Source organism: Triturus cristatus, chromosome 6 (genome assembly GCF_964204655.1).
Source record: "Triturus cristatus chromosome 6, aTriCri1.1, whole genome shotgun sequence".
Taxonomy (NCBI): domain Eukaryota; kingdom Metazoa; phylum Chordata; class Amphibia; order Caudata; family Salamandridae; genus Triturus; species Triturus cristatus.
This window is the reverse complement of record NC_140589.1, coordinates 1,823,833,852-1,823,856,534: the sequence shown is the minus strand read 5'-3', so window position 1 is coordinate 1,823,856,534 and position 22,683 is coordinate 1,823,833,852. Positions and strand designations below refer to the sequence as shown.

Sequence of the window (22,683 nt, the reverse complement as noted above, 5' to 3'; positions counted from 1 at the left end):
CATTCTTCCACCGCAAGATCGCTGACATACACAACAGCTTCGGCGCACAGACCACGCACCCAACCACCGAACCAACGCCCCCCACCACCACCCTCTGCAACTGGACCCCGGTCAGCACCGAAGACACCACCCGCACGATGAACACCATCCACTCCGGATCCCCTGCCCCCACCACGTCTTCAACAAGGCCGACTCCATCATCGCACCCAAACTCCGGGACATCATCAACATCTCCTTCACCACCGCCACCTTCCCGGAGAGCTGGAAGCATGCAGAGCTCAGCGCCCTCCAGAAGAAACCGACAGCGGACCCCACCGACCTCAAGAACTTCCACCCCATCTCGCTCCTCCCTTTTCCTGCCAAAGTCATCGAGAAGACCGTCAACAAACAGCTTGCTGCCTTCCTCGAGACGAACGGATCCCTCGACCCCTCACAGTCCGGTTTCCGAGCCAACCACAGCACCGAGACCGCCCTCATCGCAGCCACAGACATCAGATCCCTGCTCGACAACGGGGAAACAGCTGCCCTCATCCTCCTGGACCTCTCTGCAGCGTTCGACACAGTTTGCCACCGCACATGAATACAGCGCCTCAGCAACACCGGAATCCAAGAGAAGGCACTGGAGTGGATCATCTCGTTCCTCGCCAGAAGAACCCAGAGAGTCCGCCTCCCTCCGTTCCGCAGCCACCGAAGTCATCTGCGGCGTACCTCAAGGATCCTCGCTCAGCCCCACCCTCTTCAACGTCTACATGAGCCCCCTCGCGGCCATCGCACCCTTAACATAATTTCCTACGCCGATGACACCCAGCTGGTCCTCTCCCTCACCAACTACCCCGCCACCGCCAGAGCCAGCCTACACAAAGGAATGAAAGATGTCGCCGAGTGGATGGAGAACAGCCGCCTGAAATTGAACTCAGACGAGACGGAAGTCCTCATCCTGGGATCATCCCCCTCCGCCTGGGACGACTCCTGGTGGCCCCCTGCCCTGGGCACCACCCCCAAGCCAACGGACCACGCACGAAACCTGGGCTTCATCCTGGACTCCTCCCTCTCGATGACCAAACAAGTCAACGCCGTCTCGTCATCCTGTTTCAACACCCTGCACATGCTCCGAAAGATCTTTCGATGGATCCCCACCGAAACCAGGAAGACGGTCACCCAGGCACTCGTCACCAGCCGACTGGACTACGGGAACACCCTCTACGCGGGATCCACAACCAAACTACAGAAAAGACTCCAGCGCATACAGAACGCCGCTGCACGACTCGTCCTGGACATCCCCCGCCACAACCACATCTCCGCCCACCTGAGAGACCTTCACTGGCTCCCCGTCAGCAAGAGGATCACGTTCAGACTCCTCACCCACACACACAAGGCTCTCCATGACCTGGGCCCCAAGTATCTCAACAACCGCCTCACTTTCTACACGCCCACCCGCGAGCTGCGATCGGCCAGCCTCGCCCTCGTTCCACGCATTCGCAGAGCCACCGCCGGAGGAAGATCCTTCTCCTACCTGGCGGCCAAGACATGGAACTCCCTCCCCATCCACCTAAGGCTGACCCAGGACCATCTCTCCTTCAGGAAGCATTTCAAGACATGGCTTTTCGAGCAGTAACGGACCCCTCCCCCCAGCGTCTTGAGACCCTAGCGGGTGAGTAGCGCGCTTTATAAATTGATTGATTTATTGAAAGTTCTATATGCCAGTGACCAGAAAACTCGAGACAAAGCGTATATTAAGGTGGTACTATTAAGTTAGGACATAGCAGACTCCAAGCACTTAGTTTTAATAATGCGGTCTAATGAAAAGTGTGGGCGATATCATGGTCCATAAAACTCAGACTTGAGATTTTCACATCATTGCATACAAAGAATAACTATTTTATCTCCAACCCTGTATCATTCAATGATCAATGCTATACATAGCCTACACATATATGCTTATGAAATGGGCAATGGAGTGAAAAAAGAAAAGACAACTGAAAATATCTATCTTTTATTATTACAAACATTCGTATGAGTGACAATTCATGTTTTGTATGGAAACCTCCTTGCCAGCCAGCACAAGCTGCCAATGTTTTGACATCTCATCACTTGTCCTCAGATCAGAACATGAGGAGGGAGCGGAGAACGATGCAGGAAATGAAGGGAGCACATTACTCCCAATTAGACAACATTAAGTGCAAAATTAAACTTTGAGAAAAGCTTTGTAAATCAGTGCCGAGTTGCATAATATAACTAAGGCACATTTGGACTACAAGTCTTTGACCGAGATCATCCGACATTCACCGTCATACCACCCTGTGAACTGGGTTTCAAGGAGAATTTTACTAACACTCTAGAGGCCAGATGCTAGCTTCTGCCCTAGGGATCTTTTAGTGCAGCTCCAATAGAATTCACTTCCACGTATGGATTTAATGATGGAATTTCTTGCTTGGGTTGTTGGCGTGGTCGATTAGTAACTGGCACGGTGTGAACTGACTTCCATAGACAGCCTCATACTTCCTCATTTTCTCGACCACACCTTTGGCCCCATAGGAGTCTACAAATCGGAATGGACCTGGGAAAGACAAAATAGAGAGTTTAAGGTAAGGTTTCCACAAAATTTGCAAGAGAAAGAATATGGTCTCTAAAAGTACAGGAGCGGCTCTGTTATATGATGGGCGCTGCCACACATCCATGTAAAGTGAAATACACATTTGTAAGTATGGTACTTCATAATAATGCAAGTAGGAAGAGCTACAGGTCTCCAGCATTACACCTACTTTAAGACTTGCACTGCTGATCCAATGGACGGTGATCCCTGGGAAGTGATCTGGGGTGCTTTCAGAAGGATACAAATGCTTTACCACGCGCTGGTTAAATGAGCTGATCTTCAAGACTAGAGGTCACTAGCTATCATGAAACCCTCTGTAAATTCAAGGATTTAGCAGCGAGAGACACTCTTGACTTAAATAGAATTCATGTTAGATTTTGCTTTCATAACACAATAAAGAAGGCTTTCCCAAATGAATAGGTTTCTAGAGGTTCTTTGAACGATTCCTCTCCAGGTACACGGAAGATGTGCAGCTGCTTCTTGCAGGGAGCCTTGAAGACCATAAGACAGAAGGACCCTTTCAAATGGAAATTACTTACCTTTAACAGTCATTTTGAGTTTGTAATGTTGTACATTCACATGTTGTGCGCTCTCCTGGAATCTACTCTTGGGTTTAGATTATACTTTTTCACCTCAAAGTTTGTTTAGGCTCCAAGTGTGTATCAAATAACTTGTGGTCACATACCAGAAACCCACAATGCATCAAGACACAGACTTCACCACAGGTTTGGTCACTTTTTCCCCAGCTCAATGGTAGTGTTTTTGTAAGAATTTTATCACAAAATGCATGAAGGCAATTTGTTAAATATCATCCAACTACATTCCTGCATCTAAACACCAATTCGGTACAGGTAAAGGAGTAGGGGAAATAGTAGCAAAGAGCATCTTACAAACAGAATGGCCAGTTTCTGAACCTCATGTGTGTCTACAGTAATGCCTTGTGATTGTGTGAACAGAAACCCATGTAGTAGCTTTGAATAAGTCAACCATCATTAAGTTTATCCAGAAAAGCCACTGTAGACCCAAGTCCAAGGTGAGGAGTAACTGTTTTGCCGGAGTGGAGTAACTGTTTTACACAAGCATAACACATTTGAACACATCCACCAAACCATCTCCCCAAGCGGAGTTTCCTAAATGAGGTGGAGAAACAAGTTTTCTTTTACTATGAAGATAAATATGATCAATGTAATACACATGGACACTAATGTGTTTAAAGACCATACTGCGCAAGGTGTGGATTGGAAAAAACACAAATAAGTAACAATAGATTCCCAGATATGAAAAAGGGAATCAAATCTGGATAGAAAATGTGAGCAAGTACGCAATACCACCTTGTTTTTGTGTACTTGCAAGCAATGTTCATCAATGGACAGAGTTTTGCTTTCACTAAGCACAAATAAGTTACTGCTACTAGAAACACCACCATCCTCATGAGATGCAGTGAACAACAATGTATTCATTCAAAGGTTGCTTCCATTTAATCGCGTTAATACTACATTTAGATCTCAAGAGGGAGCCAGTATGACTATTGGAGGAATAACTTTTTAAAGTCCCTTCATAAAAGCTTTTATGACAGAAATTTCGAAAAATTGATCACTACTGTCCATTGTTAAGTAGATAACGCCACTAAACGCACCTTCATCCATATATAGACCGGTCTCACTTCTGTAAAGTTAGCTGATAGCAAAGAAGGCCCTGGACTAACCTCTAATGGGTCATGATACATAGAACTGCAATAGTGTACAAATCACCTTTTTGCTCAACAAGCCCTTTATAGTAGGGTAGCATGCTTTCTTGAGAATATGAATGCTTTCTATGGGAAGCTGTAAGTAACCACGCTCGAAAGATTTCAGGTGCCAAATTGAGAGATTTGGGATGGAGATTTGGTTCCTGTTGCTGCTAAATCTGTTGGATGGGGAGTTTGCAAAATAGTTGGACTGACGTATCAAACCAAAAACATGACCCATGATTGGGGATTACAACGCCTGGAGACTAGATCGAGGTGTGGGGCCTTCCACTTTGGAAGTATTGCAGAATGTGAATGTTCATCTGCCTTTTGTGAGTATCTGGATGAGGTCTGCTCAAGACATCTGTTAGGTGGTTCGCCAAGCCTGGAAGATTGAATATGCTACTTACCAGTATGCATCTGTTCTTGGCATGTAGGGCTGCTGACATTCATATCTGTGCATAGATCGCCGCCTAGTGTTGGGTCCGGATGTTTGCACGTTGTTGTCCTGGAAGAGTCTTCGAAGTATCCTGGGATAGGTGACTCCTCCCCTGGACTACAGTGCGCATGGGCATCCTCTCCATCCTCAGATTGTTTTTCGCCATTGTGGCAGTGATGGAGTAGATATAGAAAGTGATGACCATGCTTATAGTAATTCTGAGAGCTGCAGCTGCTACAGGCGCCGGGGAGGAGGGAGGGCGATATGAATGTCAGCAGCCCTACATGCCAAGAACAGATGCATACTGGTAAGTAGCATATTCAGTTCGAGGCATGTGGGCTGCTGAATTCATATCTGTGCATAGAATATATAGCAGTGCCCTCCTATTAGCGGCGGCTACCAGTGCCAGCTGCAGCGGTCTGAAAAAGAGTTTTGAGAACAGCCTGTCCTACAGCTGCCTGCTGTTTTGATTGCACATCCACACAATAGTGTTTGGTAAATGTATGTGTAGTGGACCAGGTGGCTGCTCTACATATGTCATGCAAAGGAATGTTTCCTAGGAAAGCCATTGAGGCCCCTAACTTACGTGTTGAGTGGGCTCGTGGGGGAATCGTTAAAGTACGTTTAGCCTTTTGATAGCAAATTTGGATACATTTAACGATCCATCTGGCTATTCCTGCTTTGGAGATAGCGTTACCTTTGTGGTGTGGGGCAAAGGCAACGAAAAGTTGTTGTGTTTTCCTAAAGGGTTTGGTCCTGTCGATATAATACATGAGGGCTCTTTTGACATCTAGTGTGTGGAGTGCCCTTTCTGCGACAGTTTGTGGGTTTTGGAAGAAAACGGGCAGTTCAATGGTTTGATTCATGTGGAACTGCGATACCACCTTTGGCATGAATTTGGGGTTGGTACGTAGTACGACCCTGTTGGCGTGAACCTGTATAAATGGCTCTACCACGGTTAGTGCCTGGAGTTCACTAACTCTCCTCAAAGAAGTGATCGCTACTAGGAAAGCTACTTTCCAGGTAAGGAATTGAATCTCGCATGAGTGTAGAGGTTCAAAGGGTGGACCCATCAGGCGTGTGAGGACCAAGTTGAGGTTCCACATCGGAGCCGGTGGGTGGCTTGGAGGAATGACTCGTTTGAGTCCTTCCAAGAATGCTTTGATGGCAGGCACTCTGAATAGAGAGAGGTGCTGCCTGGTGTGCAGATAGGCTGATATTGCGGTCAAATGGACACGTATAGAGGTGTACGCCAGATTGCATCGGTATAGGTGTAATAGGTAACAAATAATGTTTTGGATGGATACGTCTAGCGGGTTAATGTCATTATTATTGCAATAAATGATGAACCTCTTCCATTTGGCTGCATAGCAAGCTCTGGTAGTGGGTCGCCTGGCCTCCTTAATTATGTCCATACAGTCAGGTGGCAGGTTAAGGTAGCCAAACTCTAGGACTTCAGGAGCCAGATTGCCAGGTTCAGCTGTTGCAGATCTGGGTGCTGAATCTCTCCATGGTTCTGCGTCAAATGCTCGGGTTTGATCCGTAGCCTTTGATGCGGCACCACGGAAAGTTCGAGAAAGGTGGTGTACCACGGCTGGCGTGCCCACGTTGGAGCAACCAGGACGAGCGTCAGTAAGTGTTGACGCAGTTTGCGTGCTACCAGCGGTATCAGTGGTGCTGGGGGAAAAGCGTACGCAAATCTGCCGGACCAGTTCATCCATATCGCATTGCCCTGCGACTGCGGATGTGGGAACCTGGCGGCAAAGCTTTGGCATTTTGCGTTTTCGCTTGTCGCGAATAGGTCTATCTCTGGATGACCCCACTGCTGGAAGTACGGTTGGAGTACTGATGGGTGTAACTCCCACTCGTGCATTTGGTGGCTGTGTCTGCTGAGCAGATCCGCCATCTGGTTGTCCTTGCCGGGGAGGTGTTCCGCCATGAGGAACATGTTCCTCTGAATGGCCCACTTCCACATGCTCTGAGCCAGATGAGACAACTGTGGAGAGTGTGTTCCTCCCTGCTTCTGTATGTAGTACATGGCAGTCATGTTGTCCGTCCGGATCAACACGACTTTGTTGCACAAGTGTACTTTGAATGCTTTCATAGCGAGGAAGATTGCAATCAGCTCTAGGAGGTTGATGTGCATCTTCTTTTGTTGTTGTGTCCATAGTCCCTGCACTGTGTAATGGAGTACATGAGCTCCCCATCCCTGGAGAGACGCGTCCGCCGTCAGTATTATCTGTGGGACAGGCTCTTGGAACGGTCGGCCCTTGCAAAGGTTTTGTGGATTCCACCAATGCAGAGAGTTGTATGCCCGACCGCTCACCAACACTAGGTCTTTCAACTGTCCTTGAGCCTGATTCCACTGACGTGCTAAGCACTCCTGAAGCGGGCGCATATGTAGTCTCGCGTGTGGGACTATGAAGATGCAGGAGGCCATCATGCCTATCAACTGCATGAACACTCGCGCGGGCAGGGAGTGTTGTGGTTTGAACTTGGAAATCAGCATTTACATGCTGTTGATTCTCACTAAATTTGGCTGAGCTGTGGCTGCCAGAGTGTCTATAGTTGCACCTAGGTACTGTTGTACGTGTGCGGGCTGGAGATGGGATTTTGGGTAATTCAGTGAGAACCCCAGACTGTGAAGGAGGTGAATGGTGCGGGACATGTGGCTGGCACATTGCTGGGCAGACTTCACTTGAACGAGCCAGTCGTCCAGGTAAGGGTAGACGTGTATGTGCTGCCTCCGTAGATGCGCCGCCACAGTAGCTAGGCACTTTGTAAACACCCTTGTTGCCGTTGTCACGCCGAAGGGAAGGACTCTGAATTGGTAGTGCTGTCCTTGAACAGTGAACCTGAGGTATTTTTTGTGTGATGGGTGAATGGGTATGTGGAAATACGCATCCTTGAGGTCCAGTGTGGCTAGAAAGTCTCCCTGCTTGAGCAGCGGGAGGACTTGCTGGAGAGCGAGCATGTGAAAATGCTCGGAAAGAATGTATCTGTTTAGGGGTCTCAGGTCTAATATAGGTCTGAGTGACCCGTCCTTCTTCGGTATTAAAAAGTACAGGGAGTACACCCCCGTACCTTGCTCGTGGACGGGTACGACCTTTATTGCGCCTTTTAGAAGCATGCTTTGCACCTCCTGCTGTAAGAGCGTTAAGTGCTCTGAGGACATAGGACGATTTTTTGGAGGTATTGTGGGTGGAGTGGAGGTTAGTTCTAGACAGTAACCGTATTTGACAATATCTTTGACCCACCTGTCCGTGGTGATGGAGTTCCACGTGGACAGGAACCTTTGTAGCCTTCCCCCGACAGGTGTTATGTGGTCGGGAGGAAGGGAGAGGGCGTCACTGCTTGTTCTTGGGGGAGGACCTGGTGTTGCCGTAGCCGCGTCCTCTGCCCTTTGTACTGGAGCCACGATATCCACCCCGGGTGTTTTTATCGTAGGTGGTTTGTGTATTGCTTTTGTTGTATGTTTGCTGTGACCCCTGTCCTCTACCTGCTCCTCTATTTCCGGGGCGACGAAAGGAGCCGCTCCGAAAGGACTGAGTTTGGAGAGCCCCCATGGACTTTGCAGTGTCCGTGTCCTTCTTTATTTTCTCTAGGGTGGTGTCAACTTCGGGCCAAATAAATAGTCGGGGTTGACAGGCTGGTTGAGTATGTTGTTTTGCACCTCAGGTTTGAATCCGGAGATTCGTAACCAGGCATGTCGTCGCAGCATGACGCTAGTGTTTATGGCCCTGGCAGCTGTGTCTGCGGCATCCAGCGCGCACTTGATGGATGCGTTTGTGAGGAGCTGTCCCTCCCTGATGAGGATCTCTGCACCTTCTCTGAATTGGTCAGGGAGATGTTGGATTAGTTGCTCTAATGTGTCGTAGTGCGCTCTATCGTAGCGAGCGAGGAGTGCTTGAGTATTGGCAATGCGCCATATGTTGGCTGCCTGGGCGGCAATCCGTTTGCCAGAGGTCTCTAACACCTTGGACTCTTTGTCCGGGGGAGGAGCGTCACCTGTTTGTGAGTGTGCCCTCTTGCGAGCATTCGCAACGACAATGGAATCCAGAGGTAATTGGCCTCTGATGTAAGTAGGGTCCCCAGGCGCTGATCTGTATTTTTTGTCGATCCTGGGGTTTATCACTCTTGCCCTGGTGGGTTCCTTGAAGATGTCCTTTGCTGGTTTGAGGACACCCTTCAACATGGGTAGAGTTTTTATATTCCTTGGAGGATGCAAAAGTATCCATAAGAAAGTCGACCTCGACGGTGTCTGAGTGAAGTTGCACCCCATGATTGGCCGCAGCACGTTCAATTAGAGCGTTGAACGCTGCCGTGTCCTCTGTGGGAGATGTTTTTGCTCCATAGAGTTGCGGGTCTTGTGCATCCATAGGTGCACCTGGGTCCACAGGGTCATCCCAAGTTTGATCAGGGTCTTGTTGACCGTCAGGGTCCATGTCTCCGGGGTAGGGGGACTTGGTCACCCATGTAGTTCCCCAACGCATCCGTGTCGGAGTGTGTGGGAGAGAAGGATTGTGGATCCTGGTAGGGTGAGTGGAAAGGTTCGTAAAGAACTGGTTCTGAAGCCACAGGCAGCTTTCTTTTGAGTGGAATCCTGAAGGAGTCCAAAGCCGGCTCCGAAGTTATTTTCCGTTTGTGGATAATCATCCTGCCGGTGTCGGCGTCGATTATATGCGATGGAGACGTCTCCGCAGAGTGTTCGGCAGGCGTGATTGTGGTATGGGTCACCCGTGTCCTGATTTGGAACATTTTCGGGGCCGTGGATGGTGGCAGGCCAAAAGTAATGTTGGCTGGTGTCGAAGAGGCTGCTGGAGCTGTAATTGGCTCGGAGCCAGACGTGTCCTGGAGGACCATTTTCTTTTTGGTGCTTTGCGCAGCAATGGGTCGCGTCTGGAGCGCCCTCGAGTCTTTCGCACCGACCGGTTCTGTTGAGGCGGTCGTGGATTTTTTCGGCGCCGGTGGGTCATCGAGTCGAGGGGCGGGAGTGGCCGTCGACTTCTTCGATGATTGTGGCTTAGATGTCGCCGTGGAAGCGGTGTGAGACGCAGCAGGCTGTTTGACCTTTGGGGTCGGAGTCGATTGCGTCGGTGCCGGGAGCCGATCAGGTTTGGTGGTACCGAAGGCCTTCTTCCTTATGTCGACTCCGACGTCGGCCGCTTCGAGTTCGGCACCGAAGTCTCGTTTGGTGCGCTCGGTGCCGATGTGTTTTGCTGGCGTCGAAGGTGTGGAGGGCCTCGATCCGACCAGCGCCACTTTCGGTTTCGGTTTCAAGTGAACCAATACTGCTTCCGGTTTCGGTTTTAAAGAAGGGAAACCAGCCATTTTTGGCATTAATGGCTGCCGCTGAATGTCCGAGGCCGGGCCCGAGGGCGGGGCCGAAGAACTGCAGGATAAGTCTTGGGTAAGGCCCGAAGGCGATCCCTCGACCGGAGCCATAGACTGTTGCACTGGGCTTTCTTCAGTCTGAACGGGTAGGCCTTGCTCGTCACCGGAGCTACTCTCTTCGGCCCCTAAGGCCTCATCGTAGTCTCCTACCTCGGTGTCGTCTTCATCTCTGCGAAAGAGTGTTTCGTCGACGTCTCCCGATCCGGAGTCATGTTCGGAAAACGGGACTGGAGGGTAGGTTCTCCACTTCTTCGACATCTTCGGTCTCGGCGTTGATGTCGGCCAGGGCCGGTGCCGCTTGCTGCGCCTCGAGTCTCGCCGCTCGTCGATTCCGTAGAGTCTTCTTGGATCGAAATCTGGCACAGGCCATGCATGTAGATTCGTCGTGATCCGGTGAGAGGCATTTGCTGCACACCGGATGGACGTCGACGTGGGGGTATTTCGCATTGCATACCGGACACCTCTTGAACGGTGTCCTCGATTCCATCGCTGATGTCGAATCGACGGTCGGGTAAGATGCGAAAGTTTGTTCTAGAAGTTAGTAAACTAACAAAGATACTATCGATACCGATCGATAACAGTACCGACGCGAGCTAAAGGCCTTTTGGCCTGAAAACAGGTTTTCCTAACTTGAGTCAAGATAACACATCCGAACCCAATGGCGGAAAAAAACAATCTGAGGATGGAGAGGATGCCCATGCGCACTGTAGTCCAGGGGAGGAGTCACCTATCCCAGGATACTTCAAAGACTCTTCCAGGACAACAACGTGCAAACATCCGGACCCAACACTAGGCGGCGATCTATGCACAGATATGAATTCAGCAGCCCACATGCCTCGAACACTCTGTTCCATCACAGACAGTTAAGGAGGACGAGGCTCTCCTTGCTTTAGAATGCAGTGCGTTAGTCAAGTCTGTGAGATTTAGAATCCTCTTGTTGGAAAGTTTTTCTTGAACACTCATTGTGCCAACTAAAGTACTTTGAGCTCTAGCACACTTGTGCATTTGGTCTCAAACTGTCAGATTTAGCATATGAGCATGTCAACATTGTGATGCGAACTGGTGTTGATGATCGGCCCCAAAAGCGATGACCTCCACCTGAATTTTCTGCATTCCATACTCCATGCTCATTCTAGTCAGACACAGGATCAACAACTGTCACGTCGATACAGAGTAGGATTGTAATAAGCAGTTGATGTATTATTGAACAAGCCCGTCTTGTCATATTTGCCAGTCTATCAGTATGCCTTCTGATAGAGTTTTTGAAATAGACAAATTGCCTATGCACCTTTGTTTTTCCTTAGGATATGAGATGGTCCCACGGGTATGAAGGAGGTCAACTTATGTTCAACATGTACATTCCACAATCTAGTAACTGCTCTATTCTCCACTTTTCATACAACACACATCAACCGACTTCAACCAGTGTGCTCGAGCTTGGCAGAGAGGGAATAAGTTAACTGGTGAAGGAAAGGCTTAACTTCTGTGTGTGAGGGTGAGCCAGTGCACTTAGGAGGACTTCACATTAATGTATTCATTCACTTATAAAGTGAACATGGATAACTGAATTGCCTCCAAGTACTCCCAAATTATGAATGCATGCATTAATATTTATATAGCGCAAACCTACTTAGGAAGCAACAGAGACCTGCACATTGCATAGATGGGTTGGAAGTCAATTATATGCAAAGTGGCAGCACAGACTCCTCTGTGGACAAGATAATATTCTTAACTCTGTGCCAATGCCACAGCCCTCCTGGCAGTATCCACTTCCTCTCCAAATAATGTATTTTTTTTACCAAACTAAACCCTCTGTAATCCCAAACAGTCTCAGGCCTTGCACTACTTCACTGGCTCCTTTTGCACAATAGTGCTTTTTCCTGCACACTGCATTTGAGTGCAGTGCACTACTTCAAATATTCTGCTCGCCCCTTTTCACCGCCATCTGCACCCCTACTGTAATCTAAGCAGATCTGCAACACCCAGTCTTTACCCTAGGTAAGTAACTTAATCATGGTGATTTAGAAATCTACTTGCCTATTACTATTCTACAACTGCTCTGCCCCTCTACCACCATGAATGGTGGAGTCTGATGCAGCACACCCATATGTCTTTCCCAAAAAAGATGGGGTGTCCTTCTACAGAATCTTAGCATTATACAGAAGCTTCCATCTGTTCCTTAGTTCTCCACTGCTCTACCAATTCAGGAACCAACACAACAGCACTACTTAACAAGCATAGGCACAGGCAAAAGGTCTCCCTTCACCAACGCTTGTGGTACTGTCCTTGCCAAAGTTCCTACAACTGCGTTACAAATACTGACAAAGCCAATAGTGACATCCAGCCAATCTTCAAATTTATTTTGTACTTCCAGGTCATGGCCATCTTTAAAGGATACAACAATTACACTCCAAGATGGCTGGTCGCTTGCAAAGCAATGTATCATGCATTTGGTAAAGCAAATACCATGGAAAGAAGTGGCAACAGCCTGTCGAAGTCACTGAGAAGAACACAAATAGAATAGAAACACAAATGGATGGAGACTTAGTAGGGACAACATTTGGAAGCACATATAACTGTCACCATAAACACCAGCAAGGGAAGAAAACAGCTACAGCCAGGACCACTTTAATCCCCAGTTAGCACCAATACCCTATGGGAAAACTCAGGAAATGCTATGTAACCTTTTATGAAATGCTACTGCCTTCGAGGACTGCCCATCCAATCAACAGCAACTGGTAATGAGAGCCAATAGCTGACGGGGGCTGATCCAAAAACACTTTCTGGATTGACATTCTTTAATATAGTATATACTGCAAAGTGTGGTAACACGACCAACAAACAGGTGAAGACTGTAAAGTATTGGTAACATGAGGTCTCCAACAAACAGGTGAAGTTTTCTGTAGGCAAGATCTAACAAGCACTGGCAAAGGAAATAGGTCTAGATTTAATGTGTCAGCATATAAAACGTCAGCACATTAATGGAAAAAAAAAAAAAAAACTCGAGTTGAGCTTCCTGGACTTTAACACATATTAAGATTCGCTATCTAGTTGTCTCCATGAGTGGGGAACTCCTATTTAATATAAACACAAATACTTTAACTGCAACTTTCTTTGTATCCCAGTTGTTTATTCAGTACCTTATGTCAGTATTTTACAAATTTTTCAGACCCTTTGAGGTATGTTGTAACTTAAAATACTGTTAACGCCATGTTCTTAACCATTACAGCCAGCCAGACAGGTCAAGGGACTTATACATCTACAGCAGAGATCTGTGACAATCCTAAAGGCCATTAGTTCATCTTGCTAGGCTCACTCAGCTCTAATCTTTCCAAGGACGATAAAGTGAGTAGAAATGTGTCAAGTAAAAACACAGTACTTCTACAATAATTTTACTTTCTAGAATGTTTGTTACACAACAAAAGAAATCAGTTGAAAAGATCACAATGTGAAGCACTTAAGAAGAGAGAACACAAATATGTAAGGGGCAGGGAGGGAAACGAGCAATCAGCAGTAGACATACCTCCAAGACAAGGTGGAAAGCCAAGACCAAACACTGCCCCGATGTCACCTTCCACTGGGTTACTGAGGATCCCCTCCTGCAGGCACATCACTGCCTCATTCACAAACCTTGTCACAAGACGGAGCTGGATGTCCTCGTCTGTCGAGCTGAAACAAGGATTGGAAAAAAAGTCATAATTTTCACTGAGAACATTTTGTGGAATCAAACTAAAAAGGAGTGGCATGATAGGGGGAAACCTAAGCCACATATCCATTTCCCATTGGTAGACAACAAGCAAGATACAGTGTAAAGGTTATAAGCATAAGGATGTATCGCGTCTAAGCTGAAACTCTATAACCAATGCCTCGTCTCTTTAGGGATAGTACCGGCAGCGCAATGGGTTCTGTGACAAACATTTCCGAAGGAACACATCGATTCATCGTTGCAATAAAACAGTGCGTACAGAATGCTTAGGCTCAAAGGTATCCTCTGCCAAAGGTTGCACCAACAAAAGCAAACAAGCCACTCAAACTACAAAAAAGGCACACTGATCACCCATCTGGTATGCTGCTGTTATCAGATCTACAGCACTTACGGCACTTAGCTACACGGATTATTGGTAGGTAGCCCAGTGTCCGTGGGCAGCTTAAGCGTTATGAAAAGCTCAAGAAAAAGCCAGACAAGTGATTTGTTTTTGAAAGGAAAACTACTGAAGTCAGACTAGTTAAGAGACACAATGACATGGTATACAAGGAAGGAGAGGATCTGAACATAACAATGCTTGCTGTTGGTACAGGCTTACTGACTCACACATCAGGTCTGGCTGACAGCTTGAACTTCTCTAGAATCTCATCGGTGCCAGAGTTCAAAGGTCTGCTCTTCGTTCCCGGCTGGTACAGGTAAAATCCTTTCCCCGATTTGCGACCTAGGGAAGTTAAAAAATAAATATCAATAGGACCTTAAGCAATAAAAGTAATTTGCTTTAGGTTACAGATTTCTCTTAAAACTCCTCACCCCCAGTTCAAGCCCAATGAACAAAAATGACAAGAGCACAACTTTCTCAGTCCATATTTGTACCACACTATGCTTGTGCATGGAGTTTATTCTGAAACATTGAAAAAAGCAGATGACAGAGGTCCTATTCTACTGCATGGTTGATTTAAATACATCAAGGATTCAGTTGGACAGATAACTGAGAATCCAAAGATCTGAACTACCCCCTTTTGTTTTTTAAGAACTTTATTTTCAATTTTATAACAAATACAGTGTGGATGGGCACAATCAAGTTCAGCATATAATCAATACAGATGATGCCCTTTATAGCTCACAGTGCAACTACCTCTTTGTAGAATGTTTTCCATTAAGGACACATCCGTGCAAAGTTATCACTAAACAGGTTACACCCTTACCTTTTGGATCCTGAGCAAATAAGTTTTAACATAAAACCATGACTAATAATTTTAAAAGTTACCTATATGATGACTCCGTTTCTTTTAGGTCAGAGGTTCATGCACAGTATAAACTGTGGGTATTCTGCAATACTGTGGCATCACAAAAAATGTCTTCAACAGATTTGTACTCACAGCTGTGTGCACCAATATAGCACATGCAGGTGTGCATAATACAGGGCCCATACAGTCTTTGCTATGTATATATGCACAGTTTAGCCAGTCCTTTTCTTGTAAAAAGGAGCCAACTGTAGGATGAGGAGGGAGGGGGAGGATCTACCCAATTCTTAGCCTTTGAGCAGAAACCGCTAAGAGAAACAAGAAAGAGAGGAGGATAGGGTAGCAACAGGCAGTATATACCCAAGAAAATAGATCCCAGGAACTTATTGGTCAAACATATAAAGTACATACATGTATGTGTGATAGCTGTTGAGCCACCTCTTTCCATGTCCAAGTACATGCCGGGAGGATAGTACCAATCCAGTATTAGCCATGAGAGAATGTCCTCAGACAAAAGGACTGATGTCCCATTCCATGCAAGTGCAGCAATGCACAATATAAGGAGTAATCCATCCACAATGTTGGCTTTAGCAGCCACTCAACAAGCATTACTGCACCAAAAAGTTCACAAAATGTTAGTTGACAGATCACTACTTCTGTCAAGGTAGAGACAAAGGTATGACTGATGTCCAAGTCGAGTACAGCCTCTTAAGCCAAGGCGGCATGTAGATGGGGAAAGACGGTTGAGAGGATGAGCATCTGCAAAAGGAACTCAGAACCTTTGTGGAAGGGGTGGAGGACTAGTCCCCAGGAGCACCTTGTACTCTGGAATACATCGTAGGGTTCTGAACCGCAAGTTGCTTGCCTTTCATTTAAGCATCTCCTTGACATCGTAGCCACCAATGAAGTAGTCCTCCATGAGTGGTTTTATTTCAATGAGCTCAAAACTCAAAGTGCATCAATCTAGCTAGAACCAGGTGAATATCCCAGGGGCTGCAAAAAAAAAAAAAAAACCCTATTCCATCATAAATTCATTGAAGCTTCCAATGGGAAAAACACAAATTAGCTGCGCCCCCTGCTTAGGCACCACTCTGATTTTATATCTTCAAGTAATCACACTGCACTTGTTACCTTCAAGTTGGAAATCATTTTGACAATCTATGCTGCAATAATTATAAAGACAAAAACATGTTATTTTTATAACTTTCCATTTGTCGATCCAAGCTGTGATTCCGTGAACCCTTTCAAACACTTTTGAGCAGAAGGGGTGAGACTCTCTGGAACTCAAAGTGCCAACCTTTCTTTGTTTCAAAAAAGTGTGCCAAAATATGTACAATTTAATGCAAAAAAATGTACCCTATCTGGAATGCCCCATGGAGGAGGATGGGTTTTATAGCTTTGTACAAAATAAAATAGTACGTATTTTGTATTCTCTTTCTGAAATAAACTGCATCATGCAATATGTCCCGCGTGATGAAACAAAGAAAGGGGAATCTGCCGTTTCTGGGAAGCTGCATCTATGGCCTCAGAAGTATAAACAAAGCCTATCTGGGCATAGTCTTGGATCAAGGTGGTGCCACAAGTGCACCACTTACCTCGTCATGATGCTGTTGACTTGGCTCGGGGGGGTGGGGGAGGGAGAGACCACCAGGATGTTACAATTTCACCTCATGATTTGAGACAGTTCACTTTTCATCCATGTGGGGAAAACAGTGCTTTGGAGTGGAGGGGAGGGGAACGGCCATCCTAAACAGACACTGCTCACAATCTTGATGGTCAGCAGCCTCTCAACTAGCATAGAACTGAAAGGTACTTTAGCTGTGGGGCTAAAGAGGAGTTGTCTGGTGACGAACCTACAGTCAGGCTACAAAACCTACAGCCAGAGACTACAAAAGAATCACCAACAGGATAAGCTCAAGTCTTCTCGTAGTGTAAGCCTCCAGAGCAACCATAGCGGAGACTTGGATACCTAACCCTTGGACAGGAAGAAAGATTTCCTTTACATTACAGTGCTGTACACCTGCAGTATTATTCCCATAAAGAGAGACTGGGTTAATGAAACAGGATCTCGGAACCCCTCGGCCCAGACAAGACAGGAACCCCGGGTTTCAGTTATTTTGGGGTGGAGGTTGACTGCACAAATATGTGCTTTCACTTTTCCTTGGGTTATTTGCACTAAATGCATAGGGACCAGTCAGGGTAGCCTCCACATGGATGGAGAGGGTGCCTGGTTAGGGTGACTCGCTACCTCATCACCATGCATGAGTGAGGTAACTTGCATGGCAGAAGAAAATGCATCCAGATCTTGACCTACAAAATCTAACGTCCTCTTTGGGATCAGCCCACCTTTAATGCACATGAAAACCGGCATGACTGGTAGCACACAGCACCGAGGTGCCTTAGATGACCCAAACAAGAGATGTAGTAGTTAAGTGGATTAGCTTCTGCTGGACTGTTGCAGATTAAGTTCCAGTAGCAAAAGGAAGAAGAGGGAAAAAACAGGTAAAAAAGTAATCAAAGTTCCAAAAGAGTATCGGAGACCAGGACCTGTATGGAAATCGTTTCACGCCAGGAGGTTCTGGATCCACAATGTTCAAAAGGGAGAAGAGGAGAGGCGAGCCTGTTGTGTTTGGCACATACGTGCATGCAGAGTGATGAAGCTCTAAGCTTTTACTAAATAACTTTTGAAGCATTTAACCAACCACTAAATACCAGTTTACCCACTAGAGTCAATGAACACATGTGTAATGTGATCTGAGCGACACTGCAAGACAGAAGCAGGAAGACAATGAAAGTAGTACATTGTAGGAGAGTAGGATCTGCACTTATGTTGCCCCCACTATTTTTCTGACGTATACACTGGTTTCTGGCTATAGTCAAGCTGGGTCCCTGCTAATCAGGGCCCCAGTCTCTCTGTTCTCTCTAAACAACTTTGAGTGCATACTAGATGCCCTAGTGATTGGATACTGTGGTACCCTTTGAGCCCATAGTATATGGTACCCTAGGTACCAAGGGGATAGGCACTTCACAGGTCTACCAGGGGCTGAAGCATGTATTATGCCACCCCTGGGAAGCAGACTAAATCGGACACCACAGGCCTGCTACTGCAGCCTGGATGAGGTAGTGTTAGCACTCCTCACAGAGGTATAGGTTCCTATATCTCATCATACACACACACAAACCTATCAGTCCCCCCTAAGGCAGGCCCTATCAATCCTGAGGGAAGGGTGCTTGGTTTACAATGTGAGGGGGTGCCTCTGCATGAGCAGGACCCCTCTGCAGCTGGCAGGGTCTATTCCTTGTGGCTGTTTGTGGATGCGGTTAAACCATATACTATTAAGTGCATTATAACCTCCCAGTTGATGCTAACTTTGGAATGACTGCATCAAAGCATGTCGTGTTTGTTGTCAAACATCTTGGATTCATACCCCCCCACCAGTAACTGGTGTGGGAGTATGATCCCACCCTTCTAGAGGGGATGACATGTACCTACTGTGGTAGCACGGTAGAAATCTGAAAGAGCCCTGGCATCACAAAATGGATTCCACCAGCACAGAAACTGGGTTGCCCTCCTGCTGCTGACAAACTCGCAGGGGAGGAGGCCCAACAATAGGCATCCTGTCACAGGGAGGTGTCACCACCTTCCAGACCGGATTTAGTGTATTGGGGCTGGGTGGGTGCACTCCTAGAGTGCTTTGAAGTCCTGCACTGGGGGAGCAGTAGGCTCCTCTGTTCATATGCCAGCTCAAACCGGTTCAGGGGCTGCCTGTCCCTGCTCTGGCACGAAAATGGACAAAGGGAAGTGGGTGTAACCACCCCCTACCCTGACCCTCCCAGAGGAGTGGTCATAGAGGTAGTCCCTCCCCTATCTTCAGTATAAGATATCCAACCTTGCCATTGCAAAGTAGATGACCCTGGACGACGCTCTACATAGAACAATCCTGGCCCATCGACGTTCCACTACCTTTGGAAGACAGAAGAATCTCCCTTGGAGTCAAGGAGTGACTCCCCTGCTTGGCAGGCACCAAAAACTTGAATCAACGGTCGCAAACTTTCCCGCTCGAGTCCGAAGTCCCTGCAGCCCCGGAAGTAGATTTCCTGACTTCGATGGCCATTGTGAGTCCCCAGCAGAGCTGAGGCGAGTGGACCACACGAGTGACTAGGAACAGCAATACCCGGGTACTGTGCACTATTGTCGAGTGTAACCCCTTCACGACGTTCTACGAACTTGTGCATTGGACCATTTGTGGCACAAGCCTCCAGCAGGTTTTGCAGTAAAAATCAGAGGCCTACCCCGTCCGGAGTGACTGTGGGCTCCTGTGAAGCATTTCCTGAAGAGGCGCCTTTGCGATCCCTTGCCCGTTGGCTTGTGGGTCCCCCGAAGACTTTATCGACTCAAAGGGCGCCCCTGGTTGCTCCAGGCCTACCCTCACTCACCGTCGCTGGGTGAGTCCCTCAGACCTTGCTGGTCTGCACCATCGACTTTCTTCACTCTACACGAGACTTGCTGTTGCCAAGGCTTGCTGGCTCCAATCCGGTTGCCGACACCGCCATCAGCTGCAGACGTCATGGGACACTCTGAATCCAGCTGCTGGTCATCGTCGATCTCTCCTGGACCTCGTGAGCGAAGAGTCAAAACACCCTTGATCATCCGACATCCGTGGGCATCCATCTTCCTGGCCCCGGGTCACTGGCAAGTGACTGTGAACACTGTCCCTTCAATTTTCAGGTCTTCTACATTAGAATCCAGCCTTGGATTCCACCGGACACTTCTTCAGCCGCCGCAAGCAGCAAGTCTTCTTTGGTCTCCATAGAAAACAGCGACGCGACCAGACACCAAAAGACACCTATGCACCCGGCTTCCCTGGGTGAGGTAACTCGTGCGCTCCGGTGCCCTAGTGTGTGTTGGCCCTCGAATTACTTACCTTGTAAGTGGCTTGCTTGTAGACTTCCTCGAAGTACCCTAAAACTTTAAAAATCAAACCGCGACTTGCTCCATTGTAATCAATATGGAACCCGCGGCTGTGTTCACACACTGCATGTGTCTCCCGTGGGTCTGTTACTTACCTGCTTTCACTGTAGTAGTGAAGCCCCAGCGATTCTACAGGCCCTAGGCCTTGTCAATTTGCAAGTTGACTTTCCTAACCCATTTTTTTAGTATATGGTCTGGTACGCCCCTAGGGCCCCAACCATATTTGTGCTTAACTTATTGTGAAACGTTGATATTTGAATGCGTTCCTGGCTTCTGATCTCATAAAGAGAATAGTAGAGTGTGTCTAGCAATAAATACATATATATTTGATATATATACACATGTGTGGTGTCCTTTCATTTGGTAATTTATGAGATTATAAGGTAAAACAAGCTGCTTTACATTCCTCTGAGACTTAGCCTGAATGCTGCTCTCCACAAATACCACTAGGATAGCTTTCTTTAAAAGGTTGTCTTAAACCTATCTACCATAAGAGTCGAATTGGACTGGTGCAAGGTGGCCACTATAACTAGTGACCAGCATATGCCAGGCCAACTTCTCACATACATAGATTTCATAGACACTGGGACTATCTCCTCTCAAGACAATGGGTGCTCACCTAAAAATCCTTTGGCCACCATGGCTTTCAATAGGTCCACGTTTCCGCCACCAAAGCGCTCCCCAAAGGCTTTCCCGAGATCTTCAGCCACGTGAGTAGCAACATCAATGCCAACCTCGTCCGCCAGAGTTGCGGCACCCACTGGAAAACCGAAACCTGTGGTAAGAGCATCCAGCTTTTTAGGGTCTGCTCCCTCCTGTGCACGGGAAAACACAGATCATGAATAAGCACTCATACAAAGTTACAGCATATGTGGACTTTAAAGAAATTTAATTAGCAAGTGTTACATGTACATCATCAACTAGAGTCCAAGCCCCTTCCTGACCTGTGGGCCTAATCAGTTTACTTCACAGATGAAAACGCCCTTGCATTTCATCACCTGCCATTTTAGTGAGAAGTCACCCACTACCAAAACAGCTGCCAACCTTAACTCGTCTATTACAGCAGAGGTGCTTGGATGGCACCTTGCAAACGTTTTTATTAATACCCAAAGTCTATATCTAGAATGTCAATGTCTTTACAATGCAAAAGATTTTTATGGGACGGTAATCTTTTAAGTCGACACATTGTTATTTCTGCACTAAATGGCATTGTTCTATTTAGAAAGTTTACGTTTTTTTTCTTCCTCGGGAACACATTTTTGTAATACATTTGGCCAGTTTACAGCCCACTTATTGATACTATAGTCAGAATAGGTCTCAAATTAGTCAGTGGAATGTAAAAACTTGATACATGGACTTGATTCGGCAACAGCGAATGTGTAGTGATGGCACAGATAAATGTAAAAAACACAACAACAAAAAACCACACCATTAGCAACAATGGCTGTTTTTGACAAATCTACACTCTGCTCATCCATTTCAAGTTCAACCCTTAAGGATTTCACAGGAATTGCTGCTCTTCTCTACGCCAAAAACCAGCAGGATATCTCAAACCACACTTGGCAAGCTTGTTTCCAGAAACTCTCAATCTCTCCCTCTACCTCCCTACCTCTCTACCTCTCTCCCTCTACCTCCCTACCTCTCTACCTCTCTCCCTCTACCTCCCTACCTCTCTACCTCTCTCCCTCTACCTCCCTACCTCTCTACCTCTCCCTCTACCTCCCTACCTCTCTACCTCTCCTCTCCCTCCTACCTCCCTACCTCTCTACCTACCCTCCTACCTCTCCTCCCTACCTCTCTACCTCTCCCTCCCTACCTCTCTCCTCTACCTCCCTACCTCCCTACCTCTCTACCTCCCTACCTCTACCTACCTCTCTCCCTCTACCTCCCTACCTCCCTACCTCCCTACCTCCCTACCTCCCTACCTCCCTACCTCCCTACCTCCCTACCTCCCTACCTCCCTACCTCCCTACCTCTCCCTCTACCTCCCTACCTCCCTACCTCCCTACCTCCCCCTCTACCTCCCTACCTCCCTACCTCTCCCTCTACCTCCCTACCTCCCTACCTCCCCCTCTACCTCTCCCTCCCTACCTCTCTACCTACCTCTCTACCTCTCCCTCCCTACCTCTCTACCTCTCCCTCCCTACCTCTCTCCCTCTACCTCCCTACCTCCCTACCTCTCCCTCTACCTCCCTACCTCCCCCTCTACCTCTACCTCCCTACCTCCCTACCTCTCTCCCTCTACCTCCCTCTACCTCCCTACCTCTCTACCTCCCTACCTCCCTACCTCTCTACCTCCCTACCTCCCTACCTCCCTACCTCCCTACCTCCCTACCTCCCTACCTCCCTACCTCCCTACCTCCCTACCTCCCTACCTCCCTACCTCTCCCTCTACCTCCCTACCTCCCTACCTCCCTACCTCCCTCTACCTCCCTACCTCCCTACCTCCCCCTCTACCTCTCCCTCTCTACCTCTCCCTCCCTACCTCTCTCCCTCTACCTCCCTACCTCCCCCTCTCCCTCTACCTCCCTACCTCCCCCTCTCCCTCTACCTCCCTACCTCCCCCTCTCCCTCTACCTCCCTACCTCCCCCTCTCCCTCTACCTCCCT

General features: G+C 47.6%; 2 protein-coding genes across 2 annotated transcripts in view; one reads left to right on the top strand and one right to left on the bottom strand.

Annotated features, from left to right (window-relative positions):
- Positions 1 to 22,683, top strand: part of HADHB (hydroxyacyl-CoA dehydrogenase trifunctional multienzyme complex subunit beta) — a 341,378-nt gene that overhangs the window by 45,264 nt on the left and 273,431 nt on the right. The window lies entirely within an intron of this gene.
- Positions 1,978 to 22,683, bottom strand: part of HADHA (hydroxyacyl-CoA dehydrogenase trifunctional multienzyme complex subunit alpha) — a 146,004-nt gene continuing 125,298 nt past the window's right edge. Inside the window, exons 17-20 of the mRNA XM_085613197.1 lie at positions 20,694 to 20,889; positions 14,465 to 14,579; positions 13,676 to 13,821; positions 1,978 to 2,557 (exon numbers count right to left, since the gene is read on the bottom strand). Coding sequence (XP_085469323.1) covers positions 2,412 to 2,557; positions 13,676 to 13,821; positions 14,465 to 14,579; positions 20,694 to 20,889 — 603 coding nt within the window. The 3' untranslated portion in view covers positions 1,978 to 2,411. The remainder of the gene's footprint in view (positions 2,558 to 13,675; positions 13,822 to 14,464; positions 14,580 to 20,693; positions 20,890 to 22,683) is intronic.